At 43.3% G+C, this 17296-nt stretch overlaps 1 protein-coding gene across 1 annotated transcript in view; it reads right to left on the reverse strand.

Moving 5' to 3' along the window:
* Positions 1-17296, reverse strand: part of ITPRID1 (ITPR interacting domain containing 1) — a 38443-nt gene that overhangs the window by 10408 nt on the left and 10739 nt on the right. The window contains exons 5-6 of the mRNA XM_056336751.1: positions 16339-16931; positions 14124-14178 (exon numbers count right to left, since the gene is read on the reverse strand). Of these exons, the coding sequence (XP_056192726.1) occupies positions 14124-14178; positions 16339-16931 (648 nt within the window). The remainder of the gene's footprint in view (positions 1-14123; positions 14179-16338; positions 16932-17296) is intronic.

Raw genomic sequence — 17296 nt, forward strand, 5'->3', positions numbered from 1 at the left:
CTCAGCTTCTCCCCTAGGGAGACTGCCCTACAGATTCTCTAAACTTTTTAAAAAGTTGTTTCAGTTACCCCTTGCATCTTTGCCAGCTGTTGCTTCCAGTGTGTCATTCTGGCCTATAGCTTTCCGTACATGAAAATGAAGGAAGAAGGGCTCAGGAAAAAAAAATAATTGAAAAGCTGAAATGTTTCAGCTGCTGTAGTTTCAAGAATTTGAGACTCAAATACTCAATTATATCCTACAGTCATAACAGCTAACCCTCAAGCTTTAAGTTTTTGGAGTTGGAAAACTGTATTATCTGCTTACCCGGTGTTTTGAAGTGCCTGTTTTTCTCCTGAGACATGCAGGACACCAAAGAAGCTGGCACGCTACTAGAAATTACGTGTAGGGAAAACCCCTGCAACTTCTCATGGAATAGTAAGTGTGGTTAGAATTCATCTTCTGACCTGGTCAAAACCAGGTGGCTGTAGCCAGGTTTGACCCATTTATTAAGGTAAATGTGATATGTCAGTTCCAGTCTGTGTATTGTAACCGTGCAGCTTTCCCACCCACACAGACATCGCGCCAGCTAGAGAACTACCCAAAACGTGTGACAGTGGGCTCCGAGCTGATCTTCAGGCACAAGGTCAGACATTAAATAGTGGATTGAAATGTCTGCAGACCAAGTTAATATCACTACAGTTGGGCTACAGAAAGGCCTCCATGTGTCCCCCTGGGCTTGTCCTAGAAGGAGGGGTGGGGTGTGCTCTGCTATCATGGCTCTCATCGATTAAATATGCAAGGTATGTAGATGAATCAAGACTCTGAACACTCTCAAAGGCTGTGCATGTGTTTAACACTGGTAATATAATAGGACCTAATGACCATTCTGAGCATAAATCCGGTTTCTAAAATTTGTATGTTGGCAAAACAGAAACTTACAAAAGACAAGTATAGTAGACGGAGAAGCCTGTTAAGCATGGTTCACCTGTACTTGCTACTTTCCTCAGACACAGGGATCACCCTCATCTGTGTTAGCCATCTAATTTGCACCTACCTACATATTAGATGTGTAATGAGCCACTACTCCTAAAGGCTTAAATTCCCCATATAGTCAGTGAAAAGTGATGTCTCTGAGGGTCTGAGCTGCAGTTCTTTCCCAACTACATTCAGATGCCTGATTTAATCATTACATCCCGCCCTGACTTGCAAGATCCTAGCCAGTACACCAGGCCCTGTCGAAGGCAGGCAGGTGAAGACAAGGGAATATTGAAAGATGAGATGTTCCTCTGAGTCTGCTACATTTTATTCAAAGCCAGTCAAAATGCCCTCGATTTCAGGGGAAGTTTGAATTTAAAAAAAGGCCTTAGCAAAAATGAATATGGGCCTCCAGTTCAAAGTGGGGTAAAAGCCTATGAAGAGATTGCCAACGTGCTCCCAAGAAGGACTCCAAGCTGAACAACGTGCTCCCAGGAGGAACGGGGAGCAGGGTGGCATTGGGAAGGCAGGTGACACTGCAGGCTGGGGCTGTGCCAAAATGACATTGAACATGATCACCTTCTGTATTTGAGGCAGCTCGCCTTCAACCCATGTACATACAGTTTGGTTTAATGTCTGCACACCAGAGCCAAGCAACGTTTGCAGAATGGTGGGCAGCATTTGTGTACTGGAGAAACTGTTTTGGATGAGGAGTGGGCCAATCAATCACTTCATTTCTTCTTAGTGTCACAAATAGCAATTAAGCGAGACTGAAAATTAAACCATGCCTGATGCTGTCCTGAGAAGGAATAGTTTCCCTCTCTGTGAAATCTTCAGCAATGTTAATAGCTTGCCAGTGGTGACAGCCCAGTTTTTCTTGTCAGGCTCTAATACCCAGTGAGGATCCCTGTAGACTGAGTTCCTACTAGGAGATCGACTCTTTGCAGGGGTCCAAAGCCAGTCTCCGAGGACAAATTCCTCTATTTACGAGGCATCTGAAAATGTCCAGCCTGGATGCTGGTGGTGGTTTGTCCCAGAATGGATTAGCATCTAAAGCCCTTTCAGCAGTGGCTAACACCAGCTTTAGGGACACCACTTCTTCACATGTTTAAATGAACTCATGTTCATTCCTCATGTTTAAATGAACTAAAGCCTTTTAGAAACTGGAATATTGTCTTTAGGAGGGATACAAGTTGGCCAAAAAGATGGGGAGGGGGGGGAAGGTCAGCAAAATGTACATAGTTTATTCTGACATTTTAAAATGCTCTCACCTTTCTCTTTCAAATGAGGTTGGTTGGTTGTTTTTTGGGTTGTTTTTTAAATTTTTTTCCCTCTGAAAGCAAGTTAATTTTTCAGTTTGAAGAATGGTGCAAAAAATGGGTTAAATCACCTGAACATTAAGCAAAACCTGTTTTAGTTTCTAGTCTACCCAAACTGCATTTCCCCCCGATCATTTGGTGCAGCCAGTGAACCAAAATATCCATTATTCATGTAGCTCTACGCGGTTCTCCTAGTGTGTGGAGACACCCAAACCTGTAGAGATTCTGCAAATACATGCAGAGCATCACACCAAGGAAAGATAAAAGTATGTTTGGAGAAGAGGTGGAGACACAGACCAGTATTCAACTATGAACTAAAAATTACAACTCTGGGCCCTGTGCGGAGAACACATCTGTCTATGCTAGAAAGAGGAAACCTGAGAATTGCCCCTGAAGATCTTGGTGAGAAAAACCTTGGCTCTTCGCCTTTCTGTGTTAATTGAACTGGGATAGTTTAGCTCCTGCATCCCATTTCTGTTCTGCCTGAATTTTAAATAAAAATAGGTTAGAGAAACTTACTGATCAGGTTTCTGCTTCATTTTGTATCGCATAAGAAAGTACATGCCTTCCAAATCCCAAAGGTCCCATAGCTTTCAAGCCCTTTACTTGATCAATCCAATTCCATTAAGAGACTTTTTCTCTCCCCTTATTTGCATGCAGATACAGCAGCTCCCGTTCTCAGCAGCGTTCAATACAGGAACTTTCTGAAACTATTGGGCTCCTAGGTTCACCACTAATGAAATAATATTCCCTAATTAGTAAAAAAGTAAGTGTTGGAATACAGTGCTGCATTCCTCTGAAGCCTCCACAGCTGGTTTTCTGTGGGCTTGGCTGCAAACAACACAACCTCTCTCTAGCTTCCAGCCTGGAGAATACTTGCAAACTGCAAAAGATGACATGAGAGCTACTACACTGCTTCTAAATAATAGCATGTTCTTTCCATATCTTTTAAATCACATTAATGTTGATGAATATACTTCAATATTTGTTTTCTACAACATTTGAATACATGGGGAAGCATAGGCAGCAGAACTTCAAATGCAAAAAGCATTTGTGCAAATTTGAACTTTACATTCACAAACTAAAATCCGGACTGCTCATCTCATCACAGGGAAAAGCTGAATCTGCAACTGCAACCGAGCAATGCTGTTCAAAGTTTAGATATTTTTGTAGCTATTTAAATGTTGCTGGACACTGATGTGGATAAATCTCTCTAAAACTATCTGCTGCATAGACAGGACTAAATAGTGCACAGAAGCCACAATTTAGTCAGATAATTTGTAAAAGAAAAAGAAGTCTGACGGACTTAGACACGTCACTCTATAAGCAAAGGCATTTTGCAGTCTGTCTCGCACAAAACTCTCAAGGCATTAACTTCATTACAGCTTAAACACTCGGGCTAAATTAATCAGGGAAACTAGACTCATGCTTAAGTTGATGCATAACATTCCCACGCCCAGAGTTAAGTGGACACACAAATATCTCACAGATTGGGCCTTAAGAAGCACGTCTATTCAACTGCAGCTGAATTCAATAGTAGTCAAACACAGTAAGAGATGGGGTGAATGAGCGTCATAACGTGTCCACAGAAGTACTAGAACTGAACAGATATTTTATTACATTCGGATGTGTTGGGTTTCGCTTCTCAAACACAGGCATCAAATACTCAAAGTGTTTGGTCCACCAAAAGTTTCTCAGCTCTACAGTTCTAGCAGCAGTGAGTGGAAGATGTAAAGGCTCTGACTCTCCAACACAAGGCAGAAAAAATCAAGAATTTATATCTTACATGACAAAAAAGGACTTTCAAAAATACATTTTCAAACAGGACTTTCAAAACAGAATGGGTTCATTTTAAGTAGTTAACTGGATTCTTCCCATTTAGACATTTCACTTTATCTCCTCCTGCTCTGCAAATTGGTGAACCCCTATGTTATCATTAATAACGCTGCCCTGCCTTATGGCATCACACACAACGATGCTGCAGGATGAGCTGGCTGTGAGCTACAAGAATATGTCAGCTGCATGGCACAGTTACAGATGGTCCCATCTTATGATGGGAGAGCTGCTGCAGCTTAGTCTCCTCTCCTGCTACTCACAGGCACCACCAGTTTTTCAGTATCATACTCTATGATACAGCCATTAAGAGCTAATAAAACACCACTGAAAATATGCATACTGCATAAACCACAAAGAACTTTTTTTTTGTTATTATTTTTGTTTTTATTTTCTTCCCCCCCCCCCCCCCCCCCTTTTATTGCTGTTATGCAGAACAGTGGGTTTTTTGAAGCTCACTCAATCTTGGTGCACAAGAAGACATTATTTTCTACAACTTACAGCATTTTGGGAAAAGGAACATTGTTATTACAATCAATTCCAATGTACGTGGAAAAACTTGATCCTGTGTAAATGTTCCATAAAACCTGTTTGTTCCCAGTATATTGTACTGTCTTTCCTTAATCTAAGAAGTAGCTCCTCCATAGGCAGCTGCACCCATTACTGGCTGTTGACTAGGAATGTAAACATTTCATTTAATACCACAGAAATCACAAAGGAAAAGTCTGTTCTTAGCCCTTCTTTTTTTTTTTTTTCTTGTGTGTGTGTGTGTGTGTGTATCCCTGTACAACTTCTGCACCACCAATTCACTTTCCATTGCACAAATGGCAACGAACAAACAAAATGAAGTGAGACAGATCTAATCTATATATATTTTCTAGACAAACGCAATACACAGTTCTACAACTTTCTGGCAAAAGGGACCAGTGCAGGACTGCTTGTCCCTGGAGCTGCAGCGCAGCCCTCCCGGTACAGCTCCAGCTCGGGTTTGTGCTGCATTTCAGCAGAACAGGCACCAGATGGTAGCAGCACATAAACCACAAATTGTGCTCTCAAAGCACAGCACAAACCAGGGTTTTTATCCATGCCCTTCCGCAAATTTGATTTTTCAATGACACTATAGCAGAAATTACGCAAACCATCTTATTAGAATAGTCATAGGATTTGAAAGCAAATAAAACACCCTAAAATGCACCAGATGCAGTAAAAGCTTCTATTCTTATTCAGACCCAAGTGTTGCTATGAAATCTGTTCCGTGCTCCCTTTGAATTGGAGTTTCATGCCAATCATCTTACACAGTGTGACTGGGTGAAAAAATATTTTAAAAATCTCTACACAAAGCAATTTCTATTATTAACTGTGCCCCACCGTGCTGGTAGGTGCTGTATGAATGGAAGAAAAGAATGGTCTGTGCCCAGAAGAGCTTATGAGGTGAACACAACCTAGCTGCTCTGAGGCAGTTCCTACTGCTTGTCAAAACCCAGTTCCCCCACTCTCCCCAGTCCGCAGCATTCTTTCTCCCATAGCATTGGGTACCAGCAGCCTATGGAGGACTTCAGGTATCCTTTTCTTTTTTGTGGGGGTGAAACAAGGGGAGAAAGCCCTGCAGTCCCCATGACTGCAGCCACCTCAGATGGGACACACGTGCATGTATGCTGCACCCCGAGGAGGCGAGACAGGGCCAGGGGGATGAAAGGTGTCTGGCACCATATGTCATGTGACAGCTACAGTTATTTTGCTTCATCTCTGTGTTCAGCCTGCAGTTCTTTACCCGGTTATCTTTGGGGTCTGGCTGTCAGAGCCGTCATTAGCAGGAGACACGTGCATAGCTGCGGGGGCACTGGGAGAGCACAGGCTGTGCTTTACGTCCTCCTGTGCAGCCTCCCGCTCCTCGCCCAGGGCCCGGCTCCCCACCCAGCTCTGGGTGCTCCTGTCCCCCTGGGAGGACGCTGGCCTAGATGCTCTCCAGATATCAGCCACGAGCACTTGAAGGAACCAGGTCACGGAGCATTAAAGACGCAAACTGTGCTGGCCCAGAGCATGACAGAAATAGCTAGGTAGCAAATCTACATCTACTGCCGGAGCATCCAGCTTCAGCCCTCCTCCAAAACACCCAAGGAAAAAAGCAGTTTTGCACCAACTTCCAGCCAAGTTTTTGGCTTAAGATTCACTGTATCGTACGGTTATGTCTAGCACGCTGGTGGCATGGCACAGCCGGCAGGCAGAGCACAGCAGCCTGGAGCGCTGCCCGGGTTGCAGAACCTGCTTGTGAAGCAGGGTGAGAGGGTACACTGCTGGCTCCCCGATGCTTTGGCTAGACAGCCCTTGGTACCTGTGCTACACAATAGCACGCTTTAAAGCTGGTGCACATACTTACTGATTTAAAACTAGCTTCGGTACATCTGCTGCGCACGACAGTCAGCGCCGTGACAGCAGGTATAAATATACTCCTTTGTGAAATGCCTGGGGCTGGTGGGTGGGTTGCTTGGCTCCCTCTTTCTTCCTCTCTCATTACAGGTTGTCCTGAGCTGTGTGAAGAAGGAAGCTTTGGGGAAGAACTGAATTAGCCGATAATATTACGTAAAGCTACTCATTAAAGAAAAAAAAATGTTTTAATTTTTTTTTTTTATGTTCATTTCCCTTCCTCCCTACCCAAATCAGAGATGAATATGGGCAAAGGAGGAAGAATGTTCTCTGCCTTGTACGTCACTGAAAAGATGCAATTTCCTGCGCTAGTGAACCACCCTGTGACTCCCTAGAGAGGGTCAGAACTGATGTCTGCGGGCATTGCTGGCAGAGGTTCACCATCCAGAAGTCTCCACCTTCCCCTTAAGTCTGGAAACCTCCTTTAGGTTGGCTGGAGCTACAGAACGTATTTAAAGTAGCTGGGGAGGTCATGCCAGGCTTGGTAACGCTGATCAGCATCGTGAATCTCCCACGCTGCTGCCGAGGGTGGCGGCTGCAGCCTTGTGAATTGCCGTGCCTGGGATGCAGGCAGCTGCCTTCCCCCGCGAGGCAGAGCTGCCCATTGTCTCCTGCCTGTTCTACACAAGAACACACTGCCCTAGAAATGGTAAAAGCATAAATGAGTAATCTGAAAGCTGAATTTGACAGGAAAAGAGAGAACACTGTAGGCAGTTCTCTGTGATAAATGATGTTTCTGCAGTCTGGGAGGTTAGGGCTAGTGATGAATCTAGTCAAAACCTGAAACTGCAGTCACTTTGACAATGGTCTTTTATCTTCCCTCAGCTGATGAAACAGCTTCAAACTTTGCCAGGTCCTCCTCCTACTTTTCCTTGAGAGTCAGTATCACTTCCATCTTATTTCAACTGAGCTTCAGCCAACTGTCATTAATTCAGATTCGTGCCGCTGCCAAATGTCGGGAGAGACGGGTGATGGTTGTGTCTGCTTCTGATGAAAATGAGAGGTAGAGCTGAATGTCATCAGCCTACACTGTAGATCACGTTACATCACAACTTCTCCCAGTAGCAGCTGCACAGAGATAATGAATAAAAAATAAGCGATTGCAGGGAGCCTCGTAGGGCTCTCTGCAACTGAGAGCACCTCACAAAAGGGAGGATGGCTTCCAGCAACCCTTACGGAGACCTTTGAGAAAAATGAGTGAAAAGCCCCTATGGATTAGCAAGGTCCTGCAACTTCTGCTCTGTCAGCAGTGCCCAAATTGATTGGGAGGCCAGAACAGGTATCTGGCTTTTGCGTGCTACTTTGTAGAGATCAAGAGTCAATGATACTAGCTCTATTTCCATGGCAATAGCCATTACAATGTGCTCAGGGGGGTCTAAGAGTGTCAGGCTTGGTAAGCTTGCCTCTCTTTTTCAGTGACGTTTTCCCAAGGAGAAATGCTAAGTGTCAGCAAGTATGTAGAAGATCTATGGAATAGGAATCATGCTTCTCATCCATAAAGAAGAGTTCTCCAGAGCGTAAAAATACACCCAGGATAACATCAAAGGACTCCTCACTGGTATCACCTACAGCGAGGTGAATCAGTCCTCTCATAGTGGCCATGGCCAAACGATGTGGTACCATGAGAAGCATCCATGTTCTCCCAAAGTTTCCTCGAAGCCTGAGCTGGATATGGGGCTGGGATTTTGAATTTTGCAGCAGGGTTCAAAGGGTCAGGCTGTCAACTGGAACAATTAACGCAGCAACCTACAGGTCCATGACTGCACAGGCAAAGCTCTGGTCCTCCTGCACTCTGCGGAGGGCACGGGAAGGAAATATTAGAAAAGACCTTTCCAGATCCCAGCACAACTTCAGCACAACTAGCTTTCATTTCAGAAGTTTTAGTGCTGTTTAAAAGGCTATCACTATTACTGTAAACCGATGTCCCTTAAGTATTTGGTTGTCCTCCTGGATACCTATGATTCCACCCCCTGCCAAGATTTTAACAACAGCAGGTTTTATAACTTTCACTGGGCCATCTGCCTTAAGTATGCAGTGTGTGCGTATCCTTTCCCACTAGGATGAATCAGCCTGCTGCAGTAGGACCTAGAATATGACACATACATGCAACGAAATGTTATAAATGTGCGATGACTTTTAGGAATGTAATCACTGCAAGTCACACAAACCCCCAAAGCTCTTGGGGTGGCTGCTCAGACCTGAGGACTGCAGGCAAGGTGTCCTGCTGACACCAGTGGTGGGAGGCATGACCTCCCAGAAGCCATTCCAAAAGCCTGCCAGACTTCTTTTCTTTGCTGCTCATCCAGTTTCTGTACTGGTGAATGTGGCATCACCACCTCCTGCGCCTCCATCTTTATATTCATTGCTGAGCTTAGATATATGCATGTGCATGAGATACATCAAGGAGGACTGTGGCAAAGCAAAGCTGCCAGGGTATTCTCAAGAGCTGCAGAAGTAAACTGTCTTACTAGAAGCACCTTCTATGAGGGAACCAGACAACTCAGGATGTTTCTGGATGGGAAAAAGATGCAGGAAGGTTGGAAGAATCAGAATTTCACAACTTCGCTTTTCCCTTTGCTTTGTTCTCTCAAATCTCTGCTGCTTTCTAGGACCATAGGACTTTCCCTACAGACTTCTTCAGGCTACAAAATACATTGAAATGATGCAGCTTCCTCTTACTTTTGCTTACAGATCCCTTATGTAAGAAACTGGAAAGTATAAGGAGGCCTTTACAGGTTCACGTGCAGAAGATGGGAGAAATGTGGGCTGTGGCATCATAAAACAGATAAAACTGTTGCAAAGAGGGATCTATGTATTATGGATCTATTATTCATCGTGTTTTATGAAGAGAGAACTCATATTTGGAGACTGGATGTGATCATTAACCAATACCAAAGTTTAACATAAACGTCAAGCGGTATCAATACAAGAGTAGTTGTAGGACATTTTTAAGTTCAGCTCCCAATTTTGAGTGCAGCTTTTGCAGGCCTTCCCTTTGGCCATCTCTTTGCCTTTCCCTTTCCTTCAATCTGTACTTAAAACTAAAAGTCACTGTGTTATGAAGAATAACAGTGTTATATAGGCACTACAGAAAATAAGAAATACGAAGTAGCTCTTCACTTCTTAATACTAAAACTAGAGAAAGGTAAGCAGAAAATCCTTTACTCTTTGAAACACAGGCAATATACCTGCTTTTTCTTCTTGCGTTTTGAAGACATTGCTCCTTCAATTGCAGGCAGACGTTACAATGGATAATAAACAGGATTCACGTTCTTGGCACTGAGTCAATTAGAAGAAATACCAATTGCATTCTGTGAATATTCCCATGGTGCCAAACCATCAGAGGAGTTGGTGAGTAGGAGGAGTGAAGGTGTGATAATTGAAAGAATTGCTACTTGATAAGTCACAGGAGCTAATGTGTTAGCTCAGCATGCGGGAAAGCTAGGACATTCCCAGCTGCCACAAAAACTGGGTGTATGCAATCCCTGGCACCACTCGTTGGGACAAGATGAATCACAAGCGCTTCGGTAGCGAGTTACCATGTCAGAGTGAGCCAGATGGAGGTGGTTACTTCCGTGATTGATTGCCTCTTGGGCTACCAAGGGCTTTTCCAGCAGGCTAATGCCTTTCTGTTGGCACTTGAGCGCCTGGGAGCAGTGTGTCCGCTTGGGTCAGCACGGTGCAGGAATTCCTGCCTTTCAGGTGCCTGGCTGCCCCGCAGAGGGAGAGGGAAGTAAATAAGGAGCAGGAGGGAGCGGGTGACTACCATGTGCAACCGAAATAACACCGACTTCCGACGCCTCCCTAATAGACATTGCCACTAATGAATTTTCAGGCACGTGCTGAGTTAACGGGGGTGAGCAACATTGAAACATCCTTTAGTTAAACTCAATGCTTTACAAAGGCTAATTGAAAAAGGAAGGAGCAGCGGGGGGTGGGGGTGGGGGTGGTAGGAGAACCAGGCGGAAGAGGGGGTGGAGGGGGAGAACAGCTCTATTTTTCAAGTGTTGAATATGAAATCCCTGCAACAGATGAGTTTACATGCAAGCCTGCACCTCATCAGGGCAAAGATACAGTGAGTGGAGTCAAGTAATTTTCCTCTGCACACAGCATCCCCAGCCCCTTCCCCTGCCCAGCCAGCTTTCTCAACTGTGAGCTTTAGAATATAAACAGCCAATAAGTAAGGACAATAACTGTAGTTCCTGCTGAGAGCTAACTCTGCCTGTCATGCATTTGCTGGGTCCTAATACAGGACAGTGAATAAAGCTTCATTACAGAACAATGGAGTTAGCTGCCAGAGCCTACAGATTTGAATAAACAACAAATAAGCAACATCTGCTCCAGCATATGTGTATGGTAAAAAAAAAAGTCACAAAATAAAAGAATTTGTAAATGCCAAAAGCAACACTAAACTGCCAGTGCTACTGTAGAGTGAATTTTTAATTGCACATGCATACAGGCAGGCTGTGGGTATTAGTCTCACATATGTCTGGTTGCTGCCAACCTGGGAGTATAGATGAATTTAATTAAATAAGGATTATCCCTTCTCCCCAGTACAATTACTTATTTATAACAATGATAAAATTGCCTAATAAAAAAGATTGTAATATTTTTTAAAACAGAGCTAGAAAACACTCTGCTTTCCCTGTAAGTCATTCAGGGATGTTTGGGGGGTTTCAGCGTCTTTTAAAATTAAGTCTCAGCATTCTGCCAAGAAAGAGGAAAAAAAAGTCTTATCATAAAGCCTACTGCAGTTAAACAGCCAGAATCTACATTATGGAGAAATATAAAGAAGACACACAGCAGCCAGGGAATTGGCTTTCATGGGGAGTGTAGAAAATTAAGCAATTGGACTGAAATTGAGGCCAGGCTACAGAGCCAAGGGACAATACCACTGGGACAAGTACTTCCATAAGTCACCCGTCTCTAATATGCTCCATCTAGGCAAAGCAGTCTGTTCCTATCTATCTCTATTTCTTTTCATAGTGGGCACGCCGCACTTTCCTGCTCAGGTGAGCTCCCATTTCAGCAGGGTCATGTCAGGCTCTTGTATCTTCATCATCACTCACACCCTTTCCAACAGAGCCCATAAGCAAATGAGAGCAGCCCCTCACGGTATCAGGCACTGCATGAGCCTTGAAAAATAGGCAGCCTATGCTCCGGGGAATTTGGAGGCCAAATCTAAATTCAGGCGTGCTCTTCTGGGACCTGAGGTTTTCCTTCTGTAGGCTCCTGATAGACTCTGTTTCCCACTTGCCCCTGTTTTGAGGACCCCTGCTGATGGGTCTGAGCCACATTTTGCTCAATTTATTAGGAACCTTCCTAAGAGGTAGGTATTATTCAATACTAATAATATTGCTTCACAACTGGAAATTTTTAGACTGTTTCCATGATGCACAGCAAGCTGAAGTCACAATAAAACTCCCATGGGTGTAGAGGGGTACACCATTTAAGAGCAGTGGGAAAAAGAGCAAGAATATAAAAAAAAAGTCTTAAAAAAATATCCGGAAATCTCCACTTTAAATCTAGGCCAAGCATCAATGACACTAAAAAAACCAGAGAGATATATATATTCCAGTGTTTAAACAAAATTCTAAAATAGTATTATGGTTCTGCAAAGGCATAAATCTTTCATAAGTTCAGTTTACTATTATGATTTGGATTGATCACTTAACTGGATGACAGTCTTACCAGAATTAAAAATAAATAATTAGTATCTGATTTTTTTTGTCATGAAATTACTACTAAATGCATACTTATTCCTATGTCTTAAAAGAGTATTCAGGGCATACAGTTTTTTTTTTTCTCTTACATTGTGATTGATACACCTATACAACGTGCTAAATCCTTTAACTCATCCCCTTAATCATTGAACTGCAAGGTCTTTTTTTTCGGATGGACAAAGAAAGAAAAAAACATTTGTTATTACATTTTGAATTCTTTCCCCACTGGGCTATGTCCACATTCTCTTTTTATAATTTCTCGCTGAATGTTTGTCCAAATGGTGTTTTTCACTCCACCAGTCCTGGGGAATTGCTATTCTTTGTATAAATACTGCTATGAGCAACATTACTGGTACGGGGGCTTGTCTTTGTTCATGAAGATCTAGACATCCACCAGAAAACAAAATCTAAACAACCTCATGTAACCCAGGTGACAAATAATACAGCCTGGATAGCAACAAGAACGTGACATTAAGCTCCAAAAGTTACTGTAGCCACGCACTGACAGTCCAGATACATAGAACCCTGCCAGAAGATGTGGCAAGAGCAGCTGAATGCCAAAAGTATGCAATCTATTACACAGTTATAAAAAAAAACCACACTAGCGAAATAGCAAATTATGCTTACAGATCTTTTGAAAACAGAACTAAATGCTCCAGAATGGAGGAATTAATGATATATTCCATCACCTTTACTCAGCTCTAGCATTCACTGAGAAAATCCTGCACCCCTGGATGAAAACACTGGCCTCACTGAAGTCAGCAAGACTTACGCCACTGCTTCCAACAAGCTCATGATTTCACTCCTGCAAATCCAGTCCTCAGTCCAGCCAATGGCATCTGCGAATGACCAGCATCAGTGGATACAGGATTTTCTTTTTTAGATGCCTGTGTATGAACTTGAGTTGCTGAATTATTTGCACCGGTACCCCAAAGGTAGTATAATGTAGTCCCCAAAAGGTGAGGGCTCACCAAACTTTCACATTTGTCTCCTGCTATCAGCTTCTTGCTACTTATCAGTTCTTTCACATTAAATTTCTATCCCATTAAAAAAACCAAAAAAACCAAAAAACAAACCAAAACACCAAGACCAATGTGCCAGTCCTGCTTTAAGCGCTGGTTAGAAAGGGACCCTAGAGAGACCAAGGCCAAGTGCTCCTTCCTCCGGAGGCTGAATAGCCTCTTCCCCAGCACCACCACCCCCAACACCAAACACTTCCCAGGAACCACACTCAGATTGCCCCAAATGACAGCATCTGGTCTGACAGCTTTGCTTTTAATCCTTTAATAACCCTCCAATAACTTCTCCTCTAACATGTGATTCAACACTACGTCAGCTCATGTGGTGATGGTCTGTGTAATACAGCACACTCAGATGATGGGGTAGGGGCCATGCTGCCACCAGAACGCCCTGGTTGCATGGGCCTGGGTGAGCTGGGTACAGAGTGGTTGCAAAGTCCAGTCTCGTGGTTGACTTATCTCCCAGATATCTGAAAACTGGTGGATAAGGCATTGGTCTGAGCCTGGCAAATAATTCACCAAGGACGAGCAAAGCTTTGGTGTCACTTGGAAGAGCAGAGAGGTCTCTCAAAGCCTCAAACAGGGACCTCACGCACTCCAAGCTGTGCATGTGAGATACCCTTTTCATGTGCACTCATCATGTCTCCCTGACAAGCTGAGTGTATTTTACAGCCCTGTGGTTTATCAAGTCACATCATCTAGACTACCATGTCTAGAATAAAGCATCCAAATGCCAGAGGTGATGGGAGGGGACAAGGAAAATGCATTGTTAGGATAAACTTTAAAAGCAGCTAACACGGGAACAGTGTTTTAGAAGCAAAACTGACCAAATTGTGTTTCTTAACACTCACCTGAAGTGGTGTCAGGAGGATTTCTACATGGATCTTCATCCTCAAAACTCTGAATCTGAGAAAAGAAGAAAAATTCTTGTTGATCATAGTGATTACAACTGTGTGCCTTATTATGGGTGTAGGAGTAAAAACGAAAAAAATATTCTAGATGTTTCAAAATGAAAACATAAAATCTTTCAGATGGTTCCTTTTTGGTTATCTCCTTTAAAAAAATATTTTTTCTTGACATAAACCAGGCTCTAGTCTCAGAACCTTTCCAAGCCTTGCTCAAAGTAATCAATACATAAAGGTCCCCAACATGTAAATTCACTAACAATCTTGTTTGAACAGCCTCAGAGAAATGTGCCTAGGAAAAAAGACTTAGTAGAAGACACCCAAGGCAATGTAACCATATGGAGGCAAATTCTTGCCAAAGAGTATATGTAAGGTCAGAATTTGTTTTCCTCTAGGAATGAAGACCCATTTGACTTTTTCATAGCATCAAGGGGAACATCATGTCATGGTGCCAGATAAACTCCTTCAGAGAAAAACTTAATAGAAAAGCAGAACTATTAGATGCAAGTAACACATGCACATGAATGTTGGATGTGTCCTCCATGCAGTCTGTAGCTCAAGAGATCTCTAAGCCTCTCATTGTCAAAGGCTAGAAGAATACAAGAGAAATCTTGCTCTACATGTGCCTGTTAGTCTTTTCTCCATACATCTGCAACTGGCCATTGTCAGACTAACAGTTTAGACAGCCTGATAGTTTCAGCCAGCACGTCGTTCTTACAGCCTTCATTTAATGATGTGCTAGAGAATACTCAGAAGTTAAACAAAGTATACCCTAATTTGGGCATACAGAATTCACCAAATTGTCTTAGCCACCAAACTGGGACGTTTACGATCATCTGCATTTACTTCTTTGTCGACGTCCTCACTTTTGTGCGAGCTTCTAGTCACAGAGCTGCAAGTCCAGCATGCCAAGTGCTTTACAAAGACATATGGGCTGCTCTGGAACCATAAATTTGCTGTGTTGGAGGTCTCCAAAAGACACCCTCTTTCCCACTGAGGCTAATAATCAGGCCTGTGCTCTGCTTCTTGAGACAGCTCTGCCAACAAGAAAGCTGCACCAAACCTTTCACAGAAAAACATGCTTTTGAAAGGACATGAAAAGATAAATATCCTTTCCTCAAGAAGAACGCCACCACCTTAGTCCAACCTTTTCCAATGCTTTAAAGAATGGAGTTTTTTTAAACCTCCCACTTTTTCCAGCCACTCACTGCTCACTCCTTTCATTCCCTTACTTCCCTCCCTCCCATGTCCATATGTTTTCAGGGGGCTGCCAACCCCCCATTTCTCCTCCTTTCTTTGATTCTTACAGTAAAGGCTAATTTTTGGACTCCTTCCTTTTCCTCATTCTTGAAGGATGGCCAGAAAGGGAAGAGTATTCCTGTCAGCATCCCATTGGAGTCTGTAGGATTGGAGAGTATCCTACCGTAGACCTTTTTATGCAGTAGTATGGCCAGAAAAACTGCTGCTTACAAAACAGCTCCAGATGTAAGAAATGGACTGGCAAGTATCTTGGTCTCTGCTACTTTGTTTTGAACCCCCACTGACAACTCACTGTTGCTAAAACATACAGAGAGCTGAGTATTATGGGCTTCACAGACTGGGTATGAGAACAAGCTGCTGTTCTGAGTTATTCTGGCTTTAGGATGCTCAGCTTACAGAGCGATAAAATATTTCAAACATTGCTATAAAACCAAGGCTAATTTTGTGATGCAACTTTCTGAAAGAGCACACCAGAAAATGAACTTGAGATGGAAAAAAAGATAGGGAAAAAAAATGAAACAACCCTGGTTAATGACTGGATCTGTAAAAATATCCATTACCATATGTATTAGTATTCCTGCAACTTCCTTCTGTAAAAAACCAACCACCTAGTGCTGCACGAAACACATTGGCTTCTTACACTATCACAGCGATTGAATGAATCTTACCTCGGTAACTTCAGTGCCAACTTCTTTGACAGTACCCTAACACAAAGACAATTTAAAATAATCAAAAGCCCAACGAGTAGTGTAAATCCTACTGTTTTTCCCCATAATGCTGCTGCATGGTGTTTGTTGAAATAGTTTACTCTAGCTTCCATCCTGAAAAAGAGAATCCACACTGATACCATAAATATGGGTGGAGATACATTGCTGGCAGAATACACACAGATTCACCTCACCTCTTCCATTTCAAACGAGTCTGGCAGCTTGCACTTTAGGTTGGCCACTTTTTGCAGCATGTGGGCCACAAGCGAAGGTGGCTCCTTTCTTGGCCCATCTTTGGCAGGCACTTCACACGCAGGAGAAAGATGGGGCTGTTTTGCAACTAGGTGTGACGAAGCCCAGGCTTTCCTCAGTGGAGCTGGTGGGCACTGGGATATGGGGTACGCCGAGGCACCTCTGTCTCTGGTGGTTTGCTCCTGGGCCAGGCAGCCCAGCGTAACACATGCAGGAAAGCGTGTCTGGACTGTCCCACTCTCAACAATATCTGCACAAGAACAAGGTTGCTCTTTCCTGCTGTGCAAGTTGGTTTCCCCAGGTGCTGGTGAGCCCTGCTCCAGCAGCATTGTCTGCCGAGAAGCCCTTTTCAGGAGCTGACCTAGTCTTCTCCTCTTTGCTTGCGTGACCACAGGTCTACTCTTCGCAGCATCCAGGAGACCGATCTCATCCCCGCGGGCATCCTGTGCTTTGGTCTGCTGGGTGTTGACATCAGTCAGCAAAGATGAGAGGGCACTGGTTACGTGGTCAAGTACTTCCAGCTGTCGAAAACGTTCTTAGATTTGGCAGAACGGAAGGCAACATGGTTATTAAAAAGTATAATTTTGAAATAATCAGGTACAATGATTATTCAAACTTGTCACTGCCAAGAAACATACTACCTACCTCATTCAAAAGGGGCTAAATTTTTCCATTTGCTTCCAGAGGATCCATTCAGGCTATACAGAGACGTCACTGCATAGTTCTTTATATTTTACAAACACTTACACAACATTGAAATTGTTGGGTCAAGTGCAGCTGAATACTATTCTATGTGAACAAAGGTTACAGAATCCAGCCTGAAATTCTCTGGTTGGCTGGGCCAGACTTGGATGCCATGTTTAAGGACTTATTAAAATTCATGTGAATAAAGTTATTAAA

The sequence above is a fragment of the Falco biarmicus genome, chromosome 4 (genome assembly GCF_023638135.1).
Source record: "Falco biarmicus isolate bFalBia1 chromosome 4, bFalBia1.pri, whole genome shotgun sequence".
Lineage (NCBI taxonomy): Eukaryota > Metazoa > Chordata > Aves > Falconiformes > Falconidae > Falco > Falco biarmicus.